Source organism: Rhinolophus ferrumequinum, chromosome 15 (genome assembly GCF_004115265.2).
Source record: "Rhinolophus ferrumequinum isolate MPI-CBG mRhiFer1 chromosome 15, mRhiFer1_v1.p, whole genome shotgun sequence".
Taxonomy (NCBI): Eukaryota; Metazoa; Chordata; class Mammalia; order Chiroptera; family Rhinolophidae; genus Rhinolophus; species Rhinolophus ferrumequinum.
The window spans coordinates 36040322-36058876 of NC_046298.1; the positions used below are offsets into that span (position 1 = coordinate 36040322).

Here is an 18555-nt window from a genome sequence, read left to right on the forward strand (position 1 = left end):
CCGAGGGTCTGGCCGGAAATCCCCCTTCCTGTTGCAGATAAGCCTGGCGCAGCCCAGCTGACCCCAGGCCCTCCTCCCCCCATCACACCTCATGTCGCAGGATCAAGTCCCCAAGACGGAGAACCTGTCCACGAGCCCCCTGCCCCGCCCCCATAACCCCCTAAATACTCTGCACCCCCAGTCGCCCTGCCTACTGCTACCTAAGCAACTGCCCAAGTCCAAGCCACCCCTGCAGCAGGACAGCCCCAGCTACTGGGAGGCGGCTGGCCATCCCTCGGAGGGGGGAGTGTGGCTCGGCCCCGCCCCGGCCCCCTGCAACTCGACCCCAGCTTCGACCCCCAGCTCTGACGTCTTGGAAAATTCCCCCCTGCCCAGGCCCCCAAGGGAGGGGGTACATGATATGAAATGGGGCTGAGACCCCCAGCTGGAGGCAGAGGGACCCGCCAAAGGTGAGCCATGAACTGGGGACTGGAGGTCTGGTGGCCTGGACTCTTGGGTCTGAGGAAGGAGAAAGCTGAGGTCGCTCACTCCTGGTCTGAGAGAAAAGGGCACTGGAAGCCAAGATTCCAGGGTTCTGGGGGAGAAGGGAGCAGAGGCCTGGACTCCTGGGTCTGAGAGAAGCAAGGGATGGGGAGCCAGAAGGCAGGGTCCCTAAGTGTCACTAGCTCACCCTGTGCCTTTGCACCTCCCTCCCCCCAGAACACTCACAACGAGCATCCATGGATTTGTGGAACTGGGATGAAGCATCACCACAGGAAGTGCCCCCGGGAAACAGGCTGTCAGGGCTGGGTAGGCTGCTGGGGGGCAGAAACAATGTGTGTGTATATGGGGGGGGGCGGTACACAGGTGCGGGTGGGCCTCCACTGACCCTGACTGGCCCTAACCTCCTAACTCTCTGCAGAAGGAGCTGAGTTCGGCTTCTATTTCCCTGAACTGGAGCACCAAGGGGACACGCTGACAGAGGAGACATACTGGAAAGGTGTTTGTGGGCTGGGGCCCCTCGGTGATGGGGAAGGTGAGAGTCTGGGCTCTTCGGTCTGAGAGAGGAAGGGGTCTTGCTAGGACTCTTGGAGGTTGAATGGGCTGAGGGCTGTGGGCTTGAACTCCTGAGGTTGAAAGAGGAGGGGGCCTGGGTCCCGAGCCCTAAATCTGAATGAGTAGGGGTGAGGGAGTAACGACTGACAGTAATGACTCTCAGTCCTTGGCAAAGACTACTAGGTGAGTGGTTGAGGAGGGTCTCTAGTCATTGCTCACATCCTTCCCGAAATTCAGCTAAGTTCCTTCTGCCTCGCAGGGCTCTCACAGCGGGACTGGGGCTCGGCGTCACCGCACCCAGAAGCATTATGGGGGGCTGGTGAGTGTGTGCGTTGTGGCGGGGGACAAAGGGGTCTGGGGTTCTCCACCGTGGTTGAAACTCAGCCTTCCCGATCTTTGAGGGAAAACGAAGATAGGACGGGGGACGCCTGTCATCCAGTTGGCCTACCCTAAATCCGGGAGCCTGGGGCCTCAGGTGCCAGGGCCGAGAGCTTCGATTCCTAGAACCCCCAAGGGGGGCTCCCTTCACTTGGGGTCTGTTCCTCCTCACAGAGCACGCCCCTCAGCCTCTTCCGTGGTCGGGAGACTGGACCCACCTGGCGAGTACGGGCTGGGATGCTCGGAGCCGCGTCTCGCCGGCCATGGGCCCCGCCCCTCCTGGCCTGGGCCCCGCCCCCTTCGCTGGGTCCGAAGGAGTAGCGGGCCAGAATTACACCACCTCGGCGGAAGGGGCCAGCTCGTGGTCGCACGCCCCCACCGCGGCCAGCTCCACCAGCTGGGACTGTTCTATTGGCCCCGACCGCGCCACCTACTGGGGCAAGGGCCTCGGCGGGGAGCAGCGCGCCGTCTATACCACTTCTTGGGGTGGGCCTGCGGGCTCGGACTATCCCACCTCCTGGGACTCTGGGCTGCACACGGATTGCACCACCTCTTCGAAGGAGTACCTGAGTTCAGATCTCACCACTAACTCCGAACTGAGGCAGCAGTCGGACCGCGCAACTTTGGCTCGTGACTCCAAAACTAACCACCGAGGTGAGAGGTCTGTGAGATTTCGTTGGGAGGGAGCGAAGTCCGAATCCCTGGAGGAAGGGCCTAGGCTCCAAAGGGCGGAACCCGGGAAACTGGCAGTGAGGGGGCGGGGCTTAGGTACCTAAGAGTTGGAAGAAGAGGAGGCGGTGGCCCTCACTCCTAAATCCTGAAGGAGGGGAGGGAAAGACTTTGGTAGTCTTCTAGGGAGCAAGGGACAAGGACCTAGGCTCTTGGATTATGTGAGAGGCATGAGGGTCTGGATGCCTGGGTCCCCAAGGTGGGGCATCCAAACTCCTACATTCCCAAGATGGGAGACCCGGATGTCTGGGTCCCAAGGCCGACTCTTGGGTCCCTTACATGGAGGGATCCGGACTCGCTGGTCCCCGAGGAGAAGGGGTTCCGGACTCCTAGGTCCAGAGTTGAGAAGACCTGGACCCTTGGATCTTCGAGGTGAGGGAGCCCAGACTCCTGAGTCATCGAAGCGACATGGACGGGGGCCAGGATGCCTGAGTGTTTATCTACCTTCACCCTGCAGGTCCCATTCAGCTGTGGCAGTTCCTCCTGGAGCTACTCCAAGATGGGGCGCGTAACAGCTGCATCCGCTGGACGGGCAACAGCCGCGAGTTCCAGCTGTGTGACCCCAAAGAGGTGGGACAGCTTCCCAGACCCACCAAGTCCTGCCCCAGTCTCCTCTTGTTCATCCTAGCCCCGCCATTCATTTTGCCTAGTCCTTGGCCCCGCCCCAACCTCGCCCTCAACTCCACCAGACTCTGCCCGGCCTAAACCGTGTCCGGACTGTACCCGAATTCTGCCCACGACGCCTTTGCCAAACCGCTCCCCACCCCACCCCCACGACCCCCCCAGACTAAGGCGGGCCTCCGCCCTAGGTGGCGCGGCTGTGGGGAGAGCGCAAGAGGAAACCCGGCATGAATTACGAGAAGCTGAGCCGAGGCCTGCGCTACTACTATCGCCGCGACATCGTCCGCAAGAGCGGTGGGCGCAAGTACACTTACCGCTTCGGGGGCCGCGTGCCTGGCCTAGGTTATGCAGACCGCGAGGTGGGAGGACAGGGAGCAGCGACCCAATAAAAATATCCCATCAAAACTCATCCGCGTGCTGTCCGCATCGTTTCCACTGATACTGACCAGACCCACCGCTGGGGAGCCTGTGTGTGTGCACCACCACCACCACCACCACTATCCCACCCCGCCCCCGCCTATGTGATCCCAAGACACACCATGACCAAAACAGACCCAGACCCTTAGGGAACCTACTGTGTGCTCACTGTGTAATGGGACATGCAAAGGACTTAAACTCAGTCCCCATAGGATCTACTGTGTGCCTGCCCTATGCTGGGGCTTGTGAAGAAATCTGACCCAGTTACTAACTTGTGAGTTTACCTACTCTGCCCCCCTTGAAAAGAGGACTGAGGCTCCAAAAAGGACTTACTCTGTGCCCTCACAGTGCTAGGGACTATCAAGGAATTAGACCTAGTGCTTGCCCCCAAAACCACCGACTGTTTTCACATTCCAAGCTGGAGGACATAGAATTCAGACCTAGACCCCAAAGATAGCCTACCCCAATCTGGGAACCACTGAGCCCCTAAAGACAGCCAGATGAGTGGTCCTGCTGTAGGTGATGCCTGGGATTCAGCAGTGACCAAGACACCCCTGGATTCTGCCCTTAGGGAGCTCACAGTCTGTGGTGGCGCAGACCCATCACCAGACTGGGCTAGCCCACAACGGTCAGGGCTGGGAAGGGGAAACTCCAGGGGGTTGGGGGATCCAAAAGGAGGGACCTGATCTAATCTGGGACAGGGGAGGTTAGGGAAGGCTTCCTGAAGGAGAAAACAGCTGGCTTGAGGTCAGGTAGACAAAGAATGTTCCAGGCAGAAGAAACAGCATAAGCAAAGGCCTGGAGGTAGAAGATCTCACAGTACTGTTCAATGAACTACAATATCATTGTGTTGGAGAGTGGACCATGGGTCAGTTCACAAAGGATCTGTGGGGCCATGGTAAGCAGGCTGGACTTTGTCCTGAGGGCACAGGGGAGCCATGGAGGGGTTAAGCAGGGAAGGGATTTGGGCTTTAGGGAGATATCATTTAAGGGGGTGAATACAGGCATATAAACAGGTAGTTCCACAAATAATTGAAATGTTGATAAACACAGAATGTGTAAGAGGCACCTGATCAATAAGGCCTGGACATTGCACCCAACACAGTATCTGGAAAGCTTTGGAGGCCAGACCAAGAGGAGGGATGAAAGCAGTTCTCTTTCACAGCTCTTTCTTCCAGTCCCCAGAAGGTGCTTTATTCACACAAGAAATTCACTCTGACAAATATTTATAGAGCACCACCTACTTGCTAGGCACTATTTTAAGTGCTAGGGATACAATGGTAAGACAGACAAAAATTGCTCCTTTACAATCTTCTATTGTATCGAGGGAGACAAAAGAAAGTAAACAGAACAAAAGGAAGGACATAGTATGTGAGAAGATAATGCTATGGAGAAATAAAGTAGGGACGGGAGATAGAGACTGAGAAGATGGCAACTTTAAACATTTTGTCTGAGAAGGACTCACCAACAAGGTGATATTGAGGGACAAAACTGAAGGACATCGGGCCGGCGGTGGTTCAGGTGGTTGGAGCGCCGTGCTCCTAACACTGAGGTCTCTTTTTCGAGAGCTGCTGTGGGCTGCTGAGGGCTAGTGTGCTGCCAGGAGCGGCCGGTGGCCAGCGCAGCCAGCGTGAGTGGCTGGCAGCCATGAGCGGCCATGGGCTGCTGTGTGCTGCCGTTGGCTACCATGTGCTGCCATGAGTGGCTGGTGGCCACCAGCATGGGCCGGGGAGCTGAGTCCTACACAACTAGTCTGAGAAACAACGGCTTGAACCGGAGTGGGAGCGGGGGGAGACAGTGGAAGGAAAAACAAAACAAAACTGAAGGAGGTGAGGGAGAGAAGGAGCTGTGGGAAGAACATTTCAGGCCAGGGGAAGAGCAAGTGCAAAGGCCCTTGGGGGAAGCAGCCTTCATGTTTAAGGATCTTTTAAGATGCCAGCTCCCAAGTTGCAACAGTGGGAGTAAAGAGAAGAGGGATAGAGATTTTGACCTAAACAAAGAGGTAAACTGAGGCAAGATCAAACGATGAGTTTATTTGAGAATAGCAGAGGAATTGCAATTCAGGACAGGCAAACTGTAGCAAGCTACAGGCAAGTCCAAAGAGACAAAGGACAGGTCAGCTTTTATGAGGAGGAAATTGAGGAGGGTTGTTTTGAACAAAAGTTCATTGGAATACAACAAGAGTTCGGAGTTGTGGTGGTTTCTCATTGGCCACAAACGGTGGTTAGTGTGTTGTTGCTGAGATAGGGAAGGATCTTTTCTCTTTTTTTTAAAGGAGATGAAATTCCCATGTGAAAAATGTCCTCCCTTGAACCAGAAGAAAAGCAACATTCTTATCATCACGGACAAGAAGCTGGGACCCAGAGAATTTTATACAAACAGACCTTATTAAAATAATTACCTTCGTTTTTCCTGCTGGTTGGTTATGCAGGCTGCAGTGAATGGTACATGCTTTGAGAGCTCTCCCTTCCCAACTCTAAACCTCTTGAATAAGGTTTCGTTTTATCGGTTTTTACAGAGATGAGGGTTTAAAGGGGACCCAACTCTGTAGGTCATTTGTAACGGCTTTCACTTTAGACTAAAAGAGTCAGACCAGACATGAGGGTAGGGTTCTAGGTTGAGGAAGGGATCTGACTGAGCTGTTAACTGGGTCCCTCTGGCTGAGTGGACTGATTGTGAAGGGCAGTGGACTACTGTAATAGTCCAGTCTCGAGGTACTGGTGGCTTGAACCAGATGTAGCAGAACCTTCTGGATATATATATATATATATATACACACACATATATATATACACACATATATATATATATATATTTTTACTTTTTATTTATTAAGTGTGTTTTTCCAAGACCCATCAGCTCCACGTCAAGTAGTTGTTTCAATCTAGTTGTGGAGGGCGCAGCTCACAGTGGCCCACGTGGGGCTCCAACTGGCAACCCTGCTGTCAAGAGCAACCGGCTCCAACCGAGCTAACCAGCCACCCCATCTGGGTATATTTTTAAAGACAGAGCCAACATTTCCTGATAGATCAGCTATGGGGTGAGAGAGAAAGATAGGTGTGAACGAGAACTCTGTCCAGAAGAATAGAGTTGCCATTTTCTCAGATGGACCATTTCTGCCAGACCCTTCCCTTCACAGAACCAAGTTTTAACGCTTAACCCTTCCTCTTTGTGATGCAGGACTGGTTCCTGAGCCCTCAGCCATCCAAATCTGTTCATTTATACCTTCTGAGGTTTGGAGGTGGAATCTAGGCAATCCCCTTAAGGTGACAAATGACCCTGGAAGAAAGAGTTGTTCTTTTTCAATACCCTAACAACTGACCCCGTAATAATCATGGGGTTACGGATTTTGCCTTTTATTCAACGATGCATCCCCCACCCTTACAGAAGTACCTGGCACAGGTTAAGTGTTCAATAAATAATTCTTGCACGAATAAGAGTACTTCCACTTGGATTTTTTCCCCAGGCCCAGTCTCCAGCCAACCCCAGCAATCAGAACTCCTCTTTCCCGGTAAAGATAGCGAGACGATGAGAACCTGTAACTAGGCGGCTTCCCAAGCCCCAGCTCGGAGCATTTTTAAGTGCTACGCAAGCTCATGATTGGGCCTGGAGTGATGATGAACAGGCATCCAGCCCAATAGAAGATCGGAGTTCGCATGAATGGGCGTGGCCCTAATGGCTTCAGGGACCGCCTCTCCGTCGGCGCTCTAGCCGTGTGGAAGACTCCTCTATAGCCTAACTCGCCCGGCTTCCGGCCCGTCTTAATTCCGCTTCCGGTCAGAGGAAGCCGTCTTTGCTGAGGGTCACATTGAGCCGGGAGCCGCTTCAGGGGTTTGTTTAGGTGAGTGTCGAGGACTCGGGAACCCGGGACTCCATCCTGGGGGACTGAGGAACCGGACGTTAGCTTCCTCGAGAACGAGGTGAGGTTTCCGGCCGCAGGCGTTCGGCCTCCCGGGGCCCTGGGGTCCTGTTGTGTTAGTAGTTATAGCTGAGGCTCATTTAGTTCTTCCTTAATGTCGGGTAACATTCCAAGCGACTGGTATTAATTAATTTAGTCCTCCCTCCAGCCCTATGAGGTAGGGCCTGTGATTGTCCTTTTTGACAATGAGGCAACTGAAGCTCAGAGATACTAAGATACGTAGCGAACGACCAGGATTTGCACTCGGTTGTTTGGGCTGCAGTGTTCTTAGTCACTCGGCCGCAGACGTGGTCCCCCGCGGCTTTCCTGGGCCGCAACCTAGCTCCCAGGTGTTTGGCCCTTCCTCTTCCCCTTGGAGTTGGTGGGGCCGCAATGTCATCACCCATCCACCCTCATTCCCAGATAATGGGTCGAGATCTCGCCCCAAACTACTGTTCCGACCACGTCTGTGTCCCAGCAGCCGGTGTTTACATCCCCCTCCCCACCTCCAGGACTACCCTGCTGCTGCAGATCCCCCACGATTACCTTGGATCGCTTGAATTGAACACTGGCTTGCGCGCCCCTATGTGACCCCACGACTTCTCTGGAATACAGGCAGTTTCTCTCAGATTCCCGGGTGAAAACTTAGTGTCACCTCATAAGAGACTTTATAACAGAGGTTTTTAACCCTAGGTCCATAGCATCAATAGAGTTCAAGGGGTGCTAGTACTCAAATGGGGGGGAAATTACATCTGTATTTTTACTAATCTCTAATTGAAATGTAGCATTTCCTTCAGTTAGGTATGGAGGCAACAGCCTCAGTATTAGCAGCAATTGTTGATTTTGTCAGCTCTCAGAATCACAGTTCATCCTATGTCAATCACATTATGGTTGCAGATGTCACAAAATATTGTCACTCATGCTTACTTCAAAATTGTGGTAGTTAATGAATCCTCAGCTACATAAAACTGGTTTTCTTTGTGAGCATGTGCAATTTTTTAATGCACTGAAACATATTCTGAGGAAAGGGGTCATTAGTCCCCTGAAGAGTGAATGGCACCAAAGACATTAAGAACCTGTGCATTGTAGGTTATGTCGATGATTGAGTGCAGCTCCACCACTTGTATGCTGTGTGACCTTGAGAAGTCATCTGGACACCCTGTCCTTTGTGGAACCCTGTTAGAAATAGTTTCTACCTTTTAGAGTGGCTGTAGAATTAAAGCGAATAGAACAGCACCTGACCTGTAGTAAGCACTAAATGAGTGTTAGCTAGTGTTATTTTGTGACAGATAAGGCCTGATTTTACCAAGGAGTTGACCACCCTTCCTCCAAACAAACCTTGCTGTGATTTCCACATTTAGATTTACGATTTGCCCTGTCCTTCACCTCTGTGTGTACGTTGAGAGGGAGGATGTGGCAGCTTATTCATATCCAGCCCATCTTCTGTGTCTGGGGCCCCCCTTGGGCCTGGGTGGGTTGACATGCCCAGGCTCAGTTCCCCTAAAACCTCTGTCAACACCCTCTCTCTTTGCCTCCAGGAGTCAGCAAGATGGCAGAAGACATCAAGACCAAAATCAAGAATTACCAGACTGCCCCTTTCGACAGCCGCTTCCCCAACCAGAATCAGACCAGGAACTGTTGGCAGAACTACCTGGGTAAGCAGGGCATGGTGGTGGGGGGAATACAGAACTTCCCCTGGTCCCATACCTGTAGTTGCTTCCTTACGTCTTGCCTCATTGTGACCCATGCACACTAAGCCTTTTGTCTTTTATTTTGGACATCCTCACAGGGCTCAGGCCCCTTACCAACTCTGTTTAAGATGTGGGCCAGTGCTATAAACTTTGGTTCCTGTGGTGATTTTTTTAAAAAAAGATTTGTGTGTGTGTGTGTGTGAGAGAGATGACATACAGGAAGTACAAAAACCGATGTACAGTTGGTTGAATAATTCTAATGTGAATAATTCTAAAGTGAACCCCTGTGTAACTATAATCTGGATGGAAAAGTGGATATTGCCAGGACTCTGAACGCCCCGGCCTACTGCATGCCCTTTCTTGAACACAGCGTCCTCTCTTCGCTAGAGATGTAACCGCATCGACATAAGGCAGTCACATTTTGGTTTTCTCACCACTTTTATGTTTGCTTTTTGTGAACTTTATAAATACTGTATATATTCTCTTGTGTTTGGATTTCTTAATTCAACAGTTTTGAATATTCATCAGTGTGGTGACATGTAGTTTGCTCATTTTCATTGCTGTACAGTTTTCCACAGTTTGTTTGTGGCACTTGAGTAGTTTCCAGTTTGGGGCTCTTACAACTGATGCTGCAAAAAACGTCCTTATACATGGAATCTGATGTCCCTGAGAATGCTTTTCTCTCTAGGGAGCGTGCCCCGGAGTGGAATACCTGGAGTAGTTTTTTTTTTTTTAATTTATTGCCTGCTTTTCAAAACCAGATTATCCCCCTCTTGTCTTCCTCTCTCAGACTCCAGCATCGTAGCATGAAGACCGTCCTCCCCTTCCCTTGCCCTGGTTCTGCGTTTCCATAATGCCCCTCATGTTGTCCCATCAGTCCCGACCCCCGAGTTTCCAAGTTGAAGAGCAGTTCTCTAGGGATTGCAAAGTCAATTCAGTGAGGTTTATCTCGCCCTTTTTAGTACTCTTGTAAGCGTGTGCATTCTTTGTGAAATGTGTGTGTGTCTGCGTAGAACTGGTTGTGAGGTAAAAAGTATTTCTGTGAGTTCTGTTCAAAGATGTGTTCTAGCCCTCTGTCTAGGCTGACCCGGAACCTCTTTTTTCACAGACTTCCACCGCTGTGAGAAGGCAATGACTGCTAAAGGGGGTGATGTCTCCGTGTGCGAATGGTACCGGCGTGTGTACAAGTCTCTGTGCCCCATATCCTGGGTACGTGACTCCTGCTAGGGCCCTGGGGATGCTGGGGCGGGGTCTTAGGAAAGGGGGGTGTGGCGACTTGGTGGGAGCAGATCTGTGAGAGGCAGGAGGAGGACAGGGCATCACACTGTCCATGGGACTTGGCCTTTTCTTCTTAGAATTGCTTTCCTTTCCTTCTTTCACTGATACTCTCAACTATTCAGGGCTCTCAGCCAGAGACCAGGGCTGTCTTCTTGCTAGATCCATCTCGCTCATGTCCTCTGCAGATATGTACTCAGTGCTGGTCCCTGTCCCTGGGGAGCTCACCATCTGTTCAGTCCTGTCCTTTATGAACATTTTCAAATATACATAAAAATAGAGAGAATAATTAAGTGACCCCCAAGTAATACTTATTACCAAAATTGATTAGTGTCAAGATTTTTCTACATTTCCTTCATCTATCTCTTTTCTTTTTCTTCTGTCCTTTGTGAAGTATTCTGAAGCAAATCCCAGACATGTCATTTCACCCCAACCTACTTCAGTATGCAGCTCTAAAAAATATGATGCAATAAGGCAGTCCTTTTAGCCCTGATTTGACCAGACCTTTTGTCACTATTTAATACTCTCTGCCATATCCTCTTTTTTTTAATAAAGAATTTATGTTTAATATTACTCTGTTTCATTAAATCGAAGACCCCATTGACTGCAAGAAACATCGAGAGATGTTCATATCTTTTTTTAAAATGCTGGAAATGAATGTAACAAGCATGCTAATTTCAGAGATGTTAAAATGAAATAATGTGCCTAAGAGTCAAAATATGATACTATTGCAAAAGTAATAGTGCTCATTTAAAAAACAACAAATGTGAGCAGTACAGTCAAATAAAAAGTAGAAACCCACTTCTGTTCCCCAACCCCCCTCCCCTGAGGTAACTGCTGTTAACTGTCTTTTTCTCCGTATATAAAGTTATCATGCATAAGCCTGTGGTCCTTTCTGTGTGTGGATGGTTCATACTATATATTATGGTCTATGACTTGCTTGGCTCATCAATGTGTCTTGGAGCCTTTTTTTTTTTTTAAATGACAGTGCTTATAGATCTGCCGTATTAATTTTAGTAACTTACAGATGCTTTTATTTAACTGGTCCTCTTGGTTGAAATTATGTTCTAATTTTTAGTACTTTAAGCATCCTTGATGTACATCTTTGGGGCTCATTTCTTGAGAACAAATTGCCTTAATAGCACTCTTCCTCGGCTCACTTGGTTTTCCTCTCACCTCTCTGGCCGCATTGTCTCAAGTGTCTAAGAACCCTGTGTGCTCCCAGGATTACCCCTGTCCCTGGGTGATCTTGGGTAACGTAAAGTGTTGATCTCCTGTCATCCTCCCTCCAACCTCATTGGGTGTGGCTGATGGGGTGCTAGGGTCATGCTTCCTGTCCCGGTGCTGCCCCACACCCCAGTCTCTAGGACCTAGGCCTGCCCTTACCTGGGGAGCATCAGATTGTGTGCTTCCTCCACTCAGGTGCCTGCTGTGTCTGCCCTGTTACGGCTGGGTATAAATGCACTCTGCACAAGCCTCTTTAAACCCAGTCGTCCTGGCTTTTTATTTCAAAAACTTGGTGAAGTGAAAATAAGTGTTTTATTATTATTGTTTCATTTTCACTTCACAGAAACTTAAAAAAATACAAGGGGCAGAAAAGTGTCCCCATTCTCCTGTTGTAGCACATTCCAGGTGTTTCCTGTGTGTTTTTTAAATTAATTTCTAATCCCCATATGTGTATTTTGGGATGCGTAGGGGCGGGAGTCCAGCACTCTTTCTACATGAGCATTTAAGATGTTTTTTCGAGCCATCTTTTATTTTGTTTTTAAAAAAAATCTTCAGTTTCTCCATGAAAAATAGCATTGGCTTTTTATAGAATCCTCAGAATGAGAAATATATATAATGTAGACAGTGAAAGCCTCCTGGTCACCCCCTTCCTAAACTTCCCTCAGGAATTTGGTAAATCTTTCTCTGTGTACTAATGTATGTGTAGGTGTGGTTTTATGTACTTCTAAAAAATGTAGATATGAGTCATACTCTAGATAGTTTCTTTCGTACTTTGCTTTTTTTGCTTAACATGCATTGTATTCGTATTTTCATATCAGTGCAGTATGCTCAGTTATTGGGTAGCCATCGTCTTTTTTTTTTTTTTTAAAGATTTTATTGGGGAAGGGGAACAGGACTTTATTGGGGAACAGTGTGTACATCCAGGACTTTTTTCCAAGTCAAGTTGTTGTCCTTTCAATCTTGTGGAGGGTGCCATTCAGCTTCAAGTTGTTGTCCTTTCAGCCTTAGTTGTGGAGGGTGCAGCTCAGCTCCAGGTCCAGTTGCTGTTGCTAGTTGCAGGGGGCGCAGCCCACCATCCCTTGTGGGACTCGAGGAATCAAACTGGCAACCTTGTGGTTGAGAGCCCACTGGCCCATGTGGGAATCGAACCGGCAGCCTTTGGAGTTAGGAGCACGGAGCTCCAACCGCCTGAGCCACCAGGCCGGCCCGCCATTGTCTTTAATAGTTAAGAGATACTCCCCCTTTAGCTGGACTCAGTCTTTTTCCACTATTTTAAATGATACTTGAGTGTACAATTCCATTTCAGGAAACGTTTTCCTCTCTGTTTGAATGGTTTCCTTAGTTTCATGAAGTGGGATTGTTGGACAAAGGGTAATTTGCCAAAGGACCAGACCCACCTGATTCTTTAATTTAAAAGGGAGTGGAGACATAAAACCCAGCGACTGAGAAATTCACACTTAGAACTGCGGACTGTAGTCAGTACACGTCCAGGATGAGGTAATCCAGATGAATCCCAGACAGGAAAAGATGTCCATCACCACTCAAGTCTCCAGGGAAATGCAGCTTCAAACAACGAAGATATGCTTGTTTTCACCTTTCAGTCTGCTGCAAGAATTATAAACGTTGATAGTGCTAATTGTTGGTGGTTCTCAGGTCACTTTTGAGGTCAATTTGGCAGGATCTTTCAAAATGAAAAAAATATACTCTAGACATCCTACAAAAATGTTCATATACAAGGATGTCCTTTGCACAGTTGTTTGCAATGGGGAACATTCAGAAACAACCCAAATTAGGTACATGATGATACATAGGTTTGTCTTGACAGAATATAGAAAGAACTCTGAGACTTGTGGGGGAAAAGCAAGTTGCAGGACAATCTATATATATGGCCGCGTGTGTGTGTGTGTGTGTGTTTGTATTAAAGTACAGAGTATTTGTGATGTGGGGGTGTGTGTAAATAAAATAGGCACATACATGGCACTTACTGTGTAGGCCAAGTACATTGTAAGCGCTTTATATTGTGTAAGGGCAAACATGCTATAAAAAATAAGATAAGGTAGGTACTATTAGTATCCTCATTTTACAGAATTGGAAACTGAAGCCTTGAAAGGTTGAATAATTTGTCCAAGGTCACACAACTAGGAAGCGATGGAGTGGGGGTGCAGATACAGTCTCTCTTTTCCATGCTTTTATCCACTGCCTCTACTCTAGAGCGTGTGTGTGTGTGTGTGTGTAAAAATGAATATGCTTCTAACTGCCTGTCGGAAGGCCCACAGGGAGCAGAGTGTTACTTCTGGAGAGTGTTATTGTGGTGTTGGCCTTTCTGTCATTTGTTGTTACGCATACATCTGATCAACAGTAGTACGCACTCTATTCCATTTGGCACCTTTTTGAACTTGATTGTCTATCTTGGAGATCCATTTATTTCTGGAGCATAGGTGAGCCTTACTTTTTTCACAGCTGCCTAGTATTCCTTATTTCCTCTATTCTGACTGATATCTTTGAGTGTTGACTCTGAAGTTCCTGAAGCAGGATGTAGCCACTGTCTTTAAGCTCTTGTACCTCACACATCTCCCCATGGACAGGCCTGCACTGAGCCTGGGATTTTTCTGCGTGTTATTCCTTTCCCACCCCCCACCCTCTCATCTCCACCCCTGGCAGTGGGTCAGCTCATTCAGAACAGTGATTCTTGTCTTTCTGGGTCACTGCTGGTTCCCCAGCTCCTGGAGCAGTGTAACTAGTGGAGTTACTTGTTGACTGACTGAAGAAACGAGCAGGTGGGCAAAGTGAGGAAGACAAAGAAGTCCACCCATCTGGTTTACCCACAAAGAACGAGTAATACTGGCTGTCTTTCTGCAGGTGTCGACCTGGGATGACCGCCGGGCAGAAGGCACATTTCCTGGGAAGATCTAAACTGGCTCCACCCTACCTCTCTTCTGTCCTCCGTCCTTCTCCCGGGGAGGTGAAGGGAGACCTGGGTACATCCCGCCCTGGGATCCTGAATCATGGCTTAACTAATAATAAATACTTGTTGGAAAAGTGTAAGAGAGTGTATGTATAAACAAGCTGGATGATTGGGCAAGAAGCTAGGGTGCAAATAGTGCCTGGACCAGTAAGAGGGGCTTCAGTGATTATTTTTTGTTTTGTTTTTGATTTTTATTTTATCAAACTTTGACCATGTCCTCTGTGCCAGACAACAGAGTAAGTGCTTATACGAAATAGCCTCAAGCCCCTGTATGTGCTAAAATTTATTTATATGTTCCCTTAATTATCTGTACAATTCTTTGAACTTTTCTTACATAATTTTGAGTCACATGAAAATAGTATAATAAAAACGCATATGTACCCATCACCTAGCTTCAACAGTTATCAATAAACAATCAGTTTCATCTCTAATTACTCCCCTCCCCCTCTAGGTAATTTTAAAGTAAATCCTAGAGATCGTATTTTATCCAGAAATAAGTATATGAATGAGGAAATAGGTATATGTATCTCTTAGAGAGATATGTTTTTAAAAATAATCACACTATTATTACACCTAAGAAATTATTCTTAATATCTTAATACTTAAATACTTGATATCATCTAATAAGCAGTCTTCTGCACAGTGTGTAGTTTCTCCCTATGTTCTGGGCTTTCTCTTTCATTTGATCAGGGTGATTACTGGAAGTCATTTAAGTAGGTCGAATTAAGAAATGTTCTTCCTCGACACCCCCAAAAGAATTGCCATACAATAACAGCCCAAAATGTCATCCACCACATTTGTCAACGGGGAGCTCCTGAGACAGCATAACCACCAGAACACCAGGTTGTGGGCAAACTGGTGTTTCTTCCAGACCACTCAAATGATCATCTGAAGGATCATCAAACGTGCAGGGTGATGATTCTTGTACCGAGGAAAACGCCCGAGGGAGGGCTCTGCAGTGGCTGCCTGTGAAGAGGAGGGGCTGGAAGGGACCTTGTACACGCATAGGGACTTTGAGGGGCTGTAGAAGCTTATGGCCTGTGTTGAAAATAGCAAAGAACTTGAACGTAGTGAAAATTTCACATGAAACAGGACATCAGTGAAAAGTCCAGATGCAGGACTTCCCCTGACTCCAGTCACCTAATTCTGCTCAGAGGCTGCCAGCCCTAGCAGTTTCCAACATATTTTTCCAGATAGCCTGTACGCCTAGAAGTGTTTATATATATATATATATATATATGCTTTATATGTGCTTGACTTGAGAAAGATTTGATACGGTTTTCCTGTTTCTTCCGATCTGCCGCTGTGCTCACACACTCCTTACCTACTGCACTGGCCTCTTCGGGGTGACGGGAACTGAGAAGTTCAGCGCATCAACCTGGCTCCGACCTCAAGGCCGGTGTGCACTTGCTGTTGCTCTGCCTGGATGCCTTTCCACCAGATACCCCACAGCTCGCTGCCCCCCGCATCCAAGTCTTCAAACATAACTCAGGCCTTTCCTCACCATCAGCCTACCATTTCAACTCCCACACGCTTGGCAGTGCTTCACGCCTTTCGTTTCCTAAGCACTTACCGTTAATATTCCCTATATTTTACTTACTCATCCTTGATAATTGCGCCCCCTCACCACCACCACTAGAATGTAATTTCCACGGGGAAATTAAAAATATATTATTCTGCCATCCAGATTGTTATTATGAAAATGTTCAGGCACATAGGAAAAGTGCACAAATAGTACAATGATTGCCCTTACACCCATCACCTATGTTTAACAATTGTTAACATTGTCCTACTTACTTTGTTTATGTATACATGTCATTTTTTATTGCACCATTTAAAAGTAGTTTCCAAACATCTTGACACTTCACTCCTAAATATTTCACCATGCATCTCTGAAAAATGACATGTTCCTTCATACAGTTACCACTCCTCAGAAAAACGAATTCCCAAATTGCCCATTTTGTTGTTTAGTTTGTTTTTTTTGTACTAGGATCCAATCAAGGTTCACATCTGCATTTGGTTTTTAGGTATCTAGTCTTTTTAAAAATTCTAGAATAGCCACCCCCACAATCTGCCCACCCTTGTAAGGTAGAATTTTTTAAAGTCCAGGCCAGGTGCCTTATAGAATGTCCCCCACTCTGGATTTGCCTTTTTGTTTCCTCACGGTGTCAGTTAGCTTGTTTTCTGTAGCTCTTATAAACTGGAAGTTAACTCATTAGAAGAACCTGCTTGATTAGAAGCAGGTTAAGTATTTTTGGCAAGAATCCTTCCCGTGTGTATCTTACTGCTTCCCATCAGGAGGTACCTGATGTCAGGTTACCCCATTAGTAGTGGTCAAGTCTAATCCCTGGGAAAGGTAGTAGCCACTAGCTGTGGGTCCTCTGGAAAGATGTTTTCCGTTTTCGCCATTGGCAAATGACCTGTGAGGTGATAGTATGGGGAGCAGTTCCACCATGGCACCGTGACAACCTTACACATCTCCACGTAAGCCACATAGGCAAGACTTAACTGTGGTCTGACCTGAACCTTAGCACAACTCCTAATGATTCCTCCTGAAACAAAAGGAGATAAGCAGTCTTGGGAAAAGCTGCGATTGAGGCAGTCTCTCAGCCACCTCCCTCTCTTACAGGACACTGCTACGAGACCATTTCTCATCCGTCTCCGTGTTTCAGTTGAACACAGGACTCTACCTCACTGCTCCTTAGGGTATAGCTACAGGCTGTAAAACTGAAGCTACCATGCTGATTCCTTTACCTGACTTATCTCAGGCCTTCCAACAACTCAGTGAGCCATATGTTATTAGACCTCTATTTTACAAGTAAGGAAACTGACATTTCAACCCCCCTGCCAGTTCCTGTGGCTGGAGGTTTCCTTTTAGTGTGTCTGTGTAGGAGGGGGTTCAGTGCAGGAGACAGAAACCTCCCAAGGCATATTAAGTAGAAAGGGATTTAATATGAGGAATTTGGTACAGTAAAACTGTGATAATGTGAATTTGAATATATTACACCCTCATTTCATTGTATTCATTGAATATAACTTTACAATAGGGTTTTATGTTACTTTTAAAAAATATCTGGTAGTCCAGATAATGAATGAAGAAGAAAAGAAAGAATTAGAATATCAGCATTTTGCAACCCCTAATGAATCTAAGGCTTATATCAATGGCTGCAAACATCACCTAGAGAGAGAACCAAACATGGTGTGCCTCCAGAGGGAAGCACTCAACCACCCATGAACGTGACATCTTGAGCTTCTACAAAGCTGGCACCTTCCCATTACACCACAGTACAAAATGAAAGAAAAATCATGAGATCATCAATTGATGCAGAAAAAAGTACTTGATAAAATCCAACATCCTTTCATAATAAAAACTCTCCTAGGTATAGCAGGAACATACCTCAACATAATGCCATATGTGACAATGCCACAGCCAGTATCATACAGTGAAAGCCTGAAAGCTTTTCCTCTAAGATCAGGAGCAAGACAACAGTGCCCACTCTTACCATGCTATTAATATGTACTGGAGGTTCTAGACAAAGCAATTAGGAAAAAAAAAATCTAAATCAGAAAGGAAGAAGTAAAATGGTCTCTGAAGATGATCTTATGCAGAGAAAATCCTAAATACCAAAGAAAGTGTTAGAACTAATAAATGAATTCAGTAAAGTTGCTGATAACGTCGATTGCATACAAAAACTCTACCGCTACTTCCCCCCATTAACTAATGGTAGCTATAGTTATTTTTAATACTTTGGTCCTTTATATACTAGAGTTAGGGTAGGCATATGTCATCTTTAGGACATCTTGGCATTGTGATTTTTTAAAAGGAAGTAATTAGCAGTTCAAAATACGTTTGAAGACTGGCTTATATGATAGAAAGAATAGTGAAAATTCAAGTTTGACATTAAAGTACACTGGCTTCATGCTTCAGAAAAAGATGGATCCCTTTTATGTCTGGTGACATTAAATGATGTCACCTTTTTGCTTTTATTGGACATTTTACGTAACTTCCAACTACTAACAGTTACCAACTATTTGAAAATAAAAATATTTCATATTGTTAGCCTGGTTCTATCATTTGGCAAATTACTTTAGCTAAACCTTATAAAATGTACTTGATAGGTCATGTACATTATTATTTAAATTTTCTCATTAGTCCTTAATATAAATGTAAATCAACAAAAAAACCTATTTTAAATGTAAAGCGGATTAACTAAAAACATAATTATCCATTTTAATCGGAAAACATCTCATGTGTCTTACTAACAAGCCAGTGTCTCGATATCAGAATTTCAAGTTCCATTTGTTTGCCCATTTCGCAT

The 18555-nt window shown here is 46.9% G+C and overlaps 2 protein-coding genes across 5 annotated transcripts; both read left to right on the plus strand.

The window, feature by feature from the left end:
- The first annotated feature begins 719 nt into the window (after positions 1-719).
- ETV2 (ETS variant transcription factor 2) lies at positions 720-3172 on the plus strand. Of its 3 annotated transcripts, none has more exons than XM_033128511.1 (6): positions 720-789; positions 902-981; positions 1273-1354; positions 1588-2067; positions 2600-2712; positions 2952-3172. In XM_033128511.1, exons 1-6 carry the CDS (start codon positions 720-722, stop codon positions 3150-3152), a joined length of 1026 nt encoding a protein of 341 aa, XP_032984402.1. In that variant the 3' UTR covers positions 3153-3172. The 3 variants fall into 3 exon arrangements, with proteins under 3 accessions (XP_032984402.1, XP_032984403.1, XP_032984404.1); XM_033128512.1 differs by having other exon boundaries at positions 902-979; positions 1295-1354; XM_033128513.1 differs by lacking the exons at positions 1273-1354; positions 1588-2067 and having other exon boundaries at positions 902-979.
- A 3713-nt stretch (positions 3173-6885) lies between these two features.
- On the plus strand, positions 6886-14316 carry LOC117034994 (cytochrome c oxidase subunit 6B1). 2 transcript variants are annotated; one of them, XM_033128564.1, is made up of 4 exons: positions 6886-7021; positions 8617-8733; positions 9878-9978; positions 14131-14316. In XM_033128564.1, exons 2-4 carry the CDS (start codon positions 8628-8630, stop codon positions 14182-14184), a joined length of 261 nt encoding a protein of 86 aa, XP_032984455.1. In that variant the 5' UTR covers positions 6886-7021; positions 8617-8627; the 3' UTR covers positions 14185-14316. The 2 variants fall into 2 exon arrangements, with proteins under 2 accessions (XP_032984455.1, XP_032984456.1); XM_033128565.1 differs by having other exon boundaries at positions 6948-7100.
- Positions 14317-18555: the final 4239 nt, after the last annotated feature.

Excerpts from the sequence above, each read along its gene's own strand:
- ETV2 (XM_033128511.1), top strand. The coding sequence starts at position 720 with ATGGATTTGTGGAACTGGGATGAAGCATCACCACAGGAAGTGCCCCCG. Across the intron at positions 790-901 it reads AAACAGGCTGTCAGGGCTGG|AAGGAGCTGAGTTCGGCTTC; the intron begins GTAGGCTGCTGG and ends AACTCTCTGCAG. Across the intron at positions 2,068-2,599 it reads CTCCAAAACTAACCACCGAG|GTCCCATTCAGCTGTGGCAG; the intron begins GTGAGAGGTCTG and ends TTCACCCTGCAG.
- LOC117034994 (XM_033128564.1), top strand. The coding sequence starts at position 8,628 with ATGGCAGAAGACATCAAGACCAAAATCAAGAATTACCAGACTGCCCCT. Across the intron at positions 8,734-9,877 it reads CTGTTGGCAGAACTACCTGG|ACTTCCACCGCTGTGAGAAG; the intron begins GTAAGCAGGGCA and ends CTTTTTTCACAG. Across the intron at positions 9,979-14,130 it reads CTCTGTGCCCCATATCCTGG|GTGTCGACCTGGGATGACCG; the intron begins GTACGTGACTCC and ends GTCTTTCTGCAG.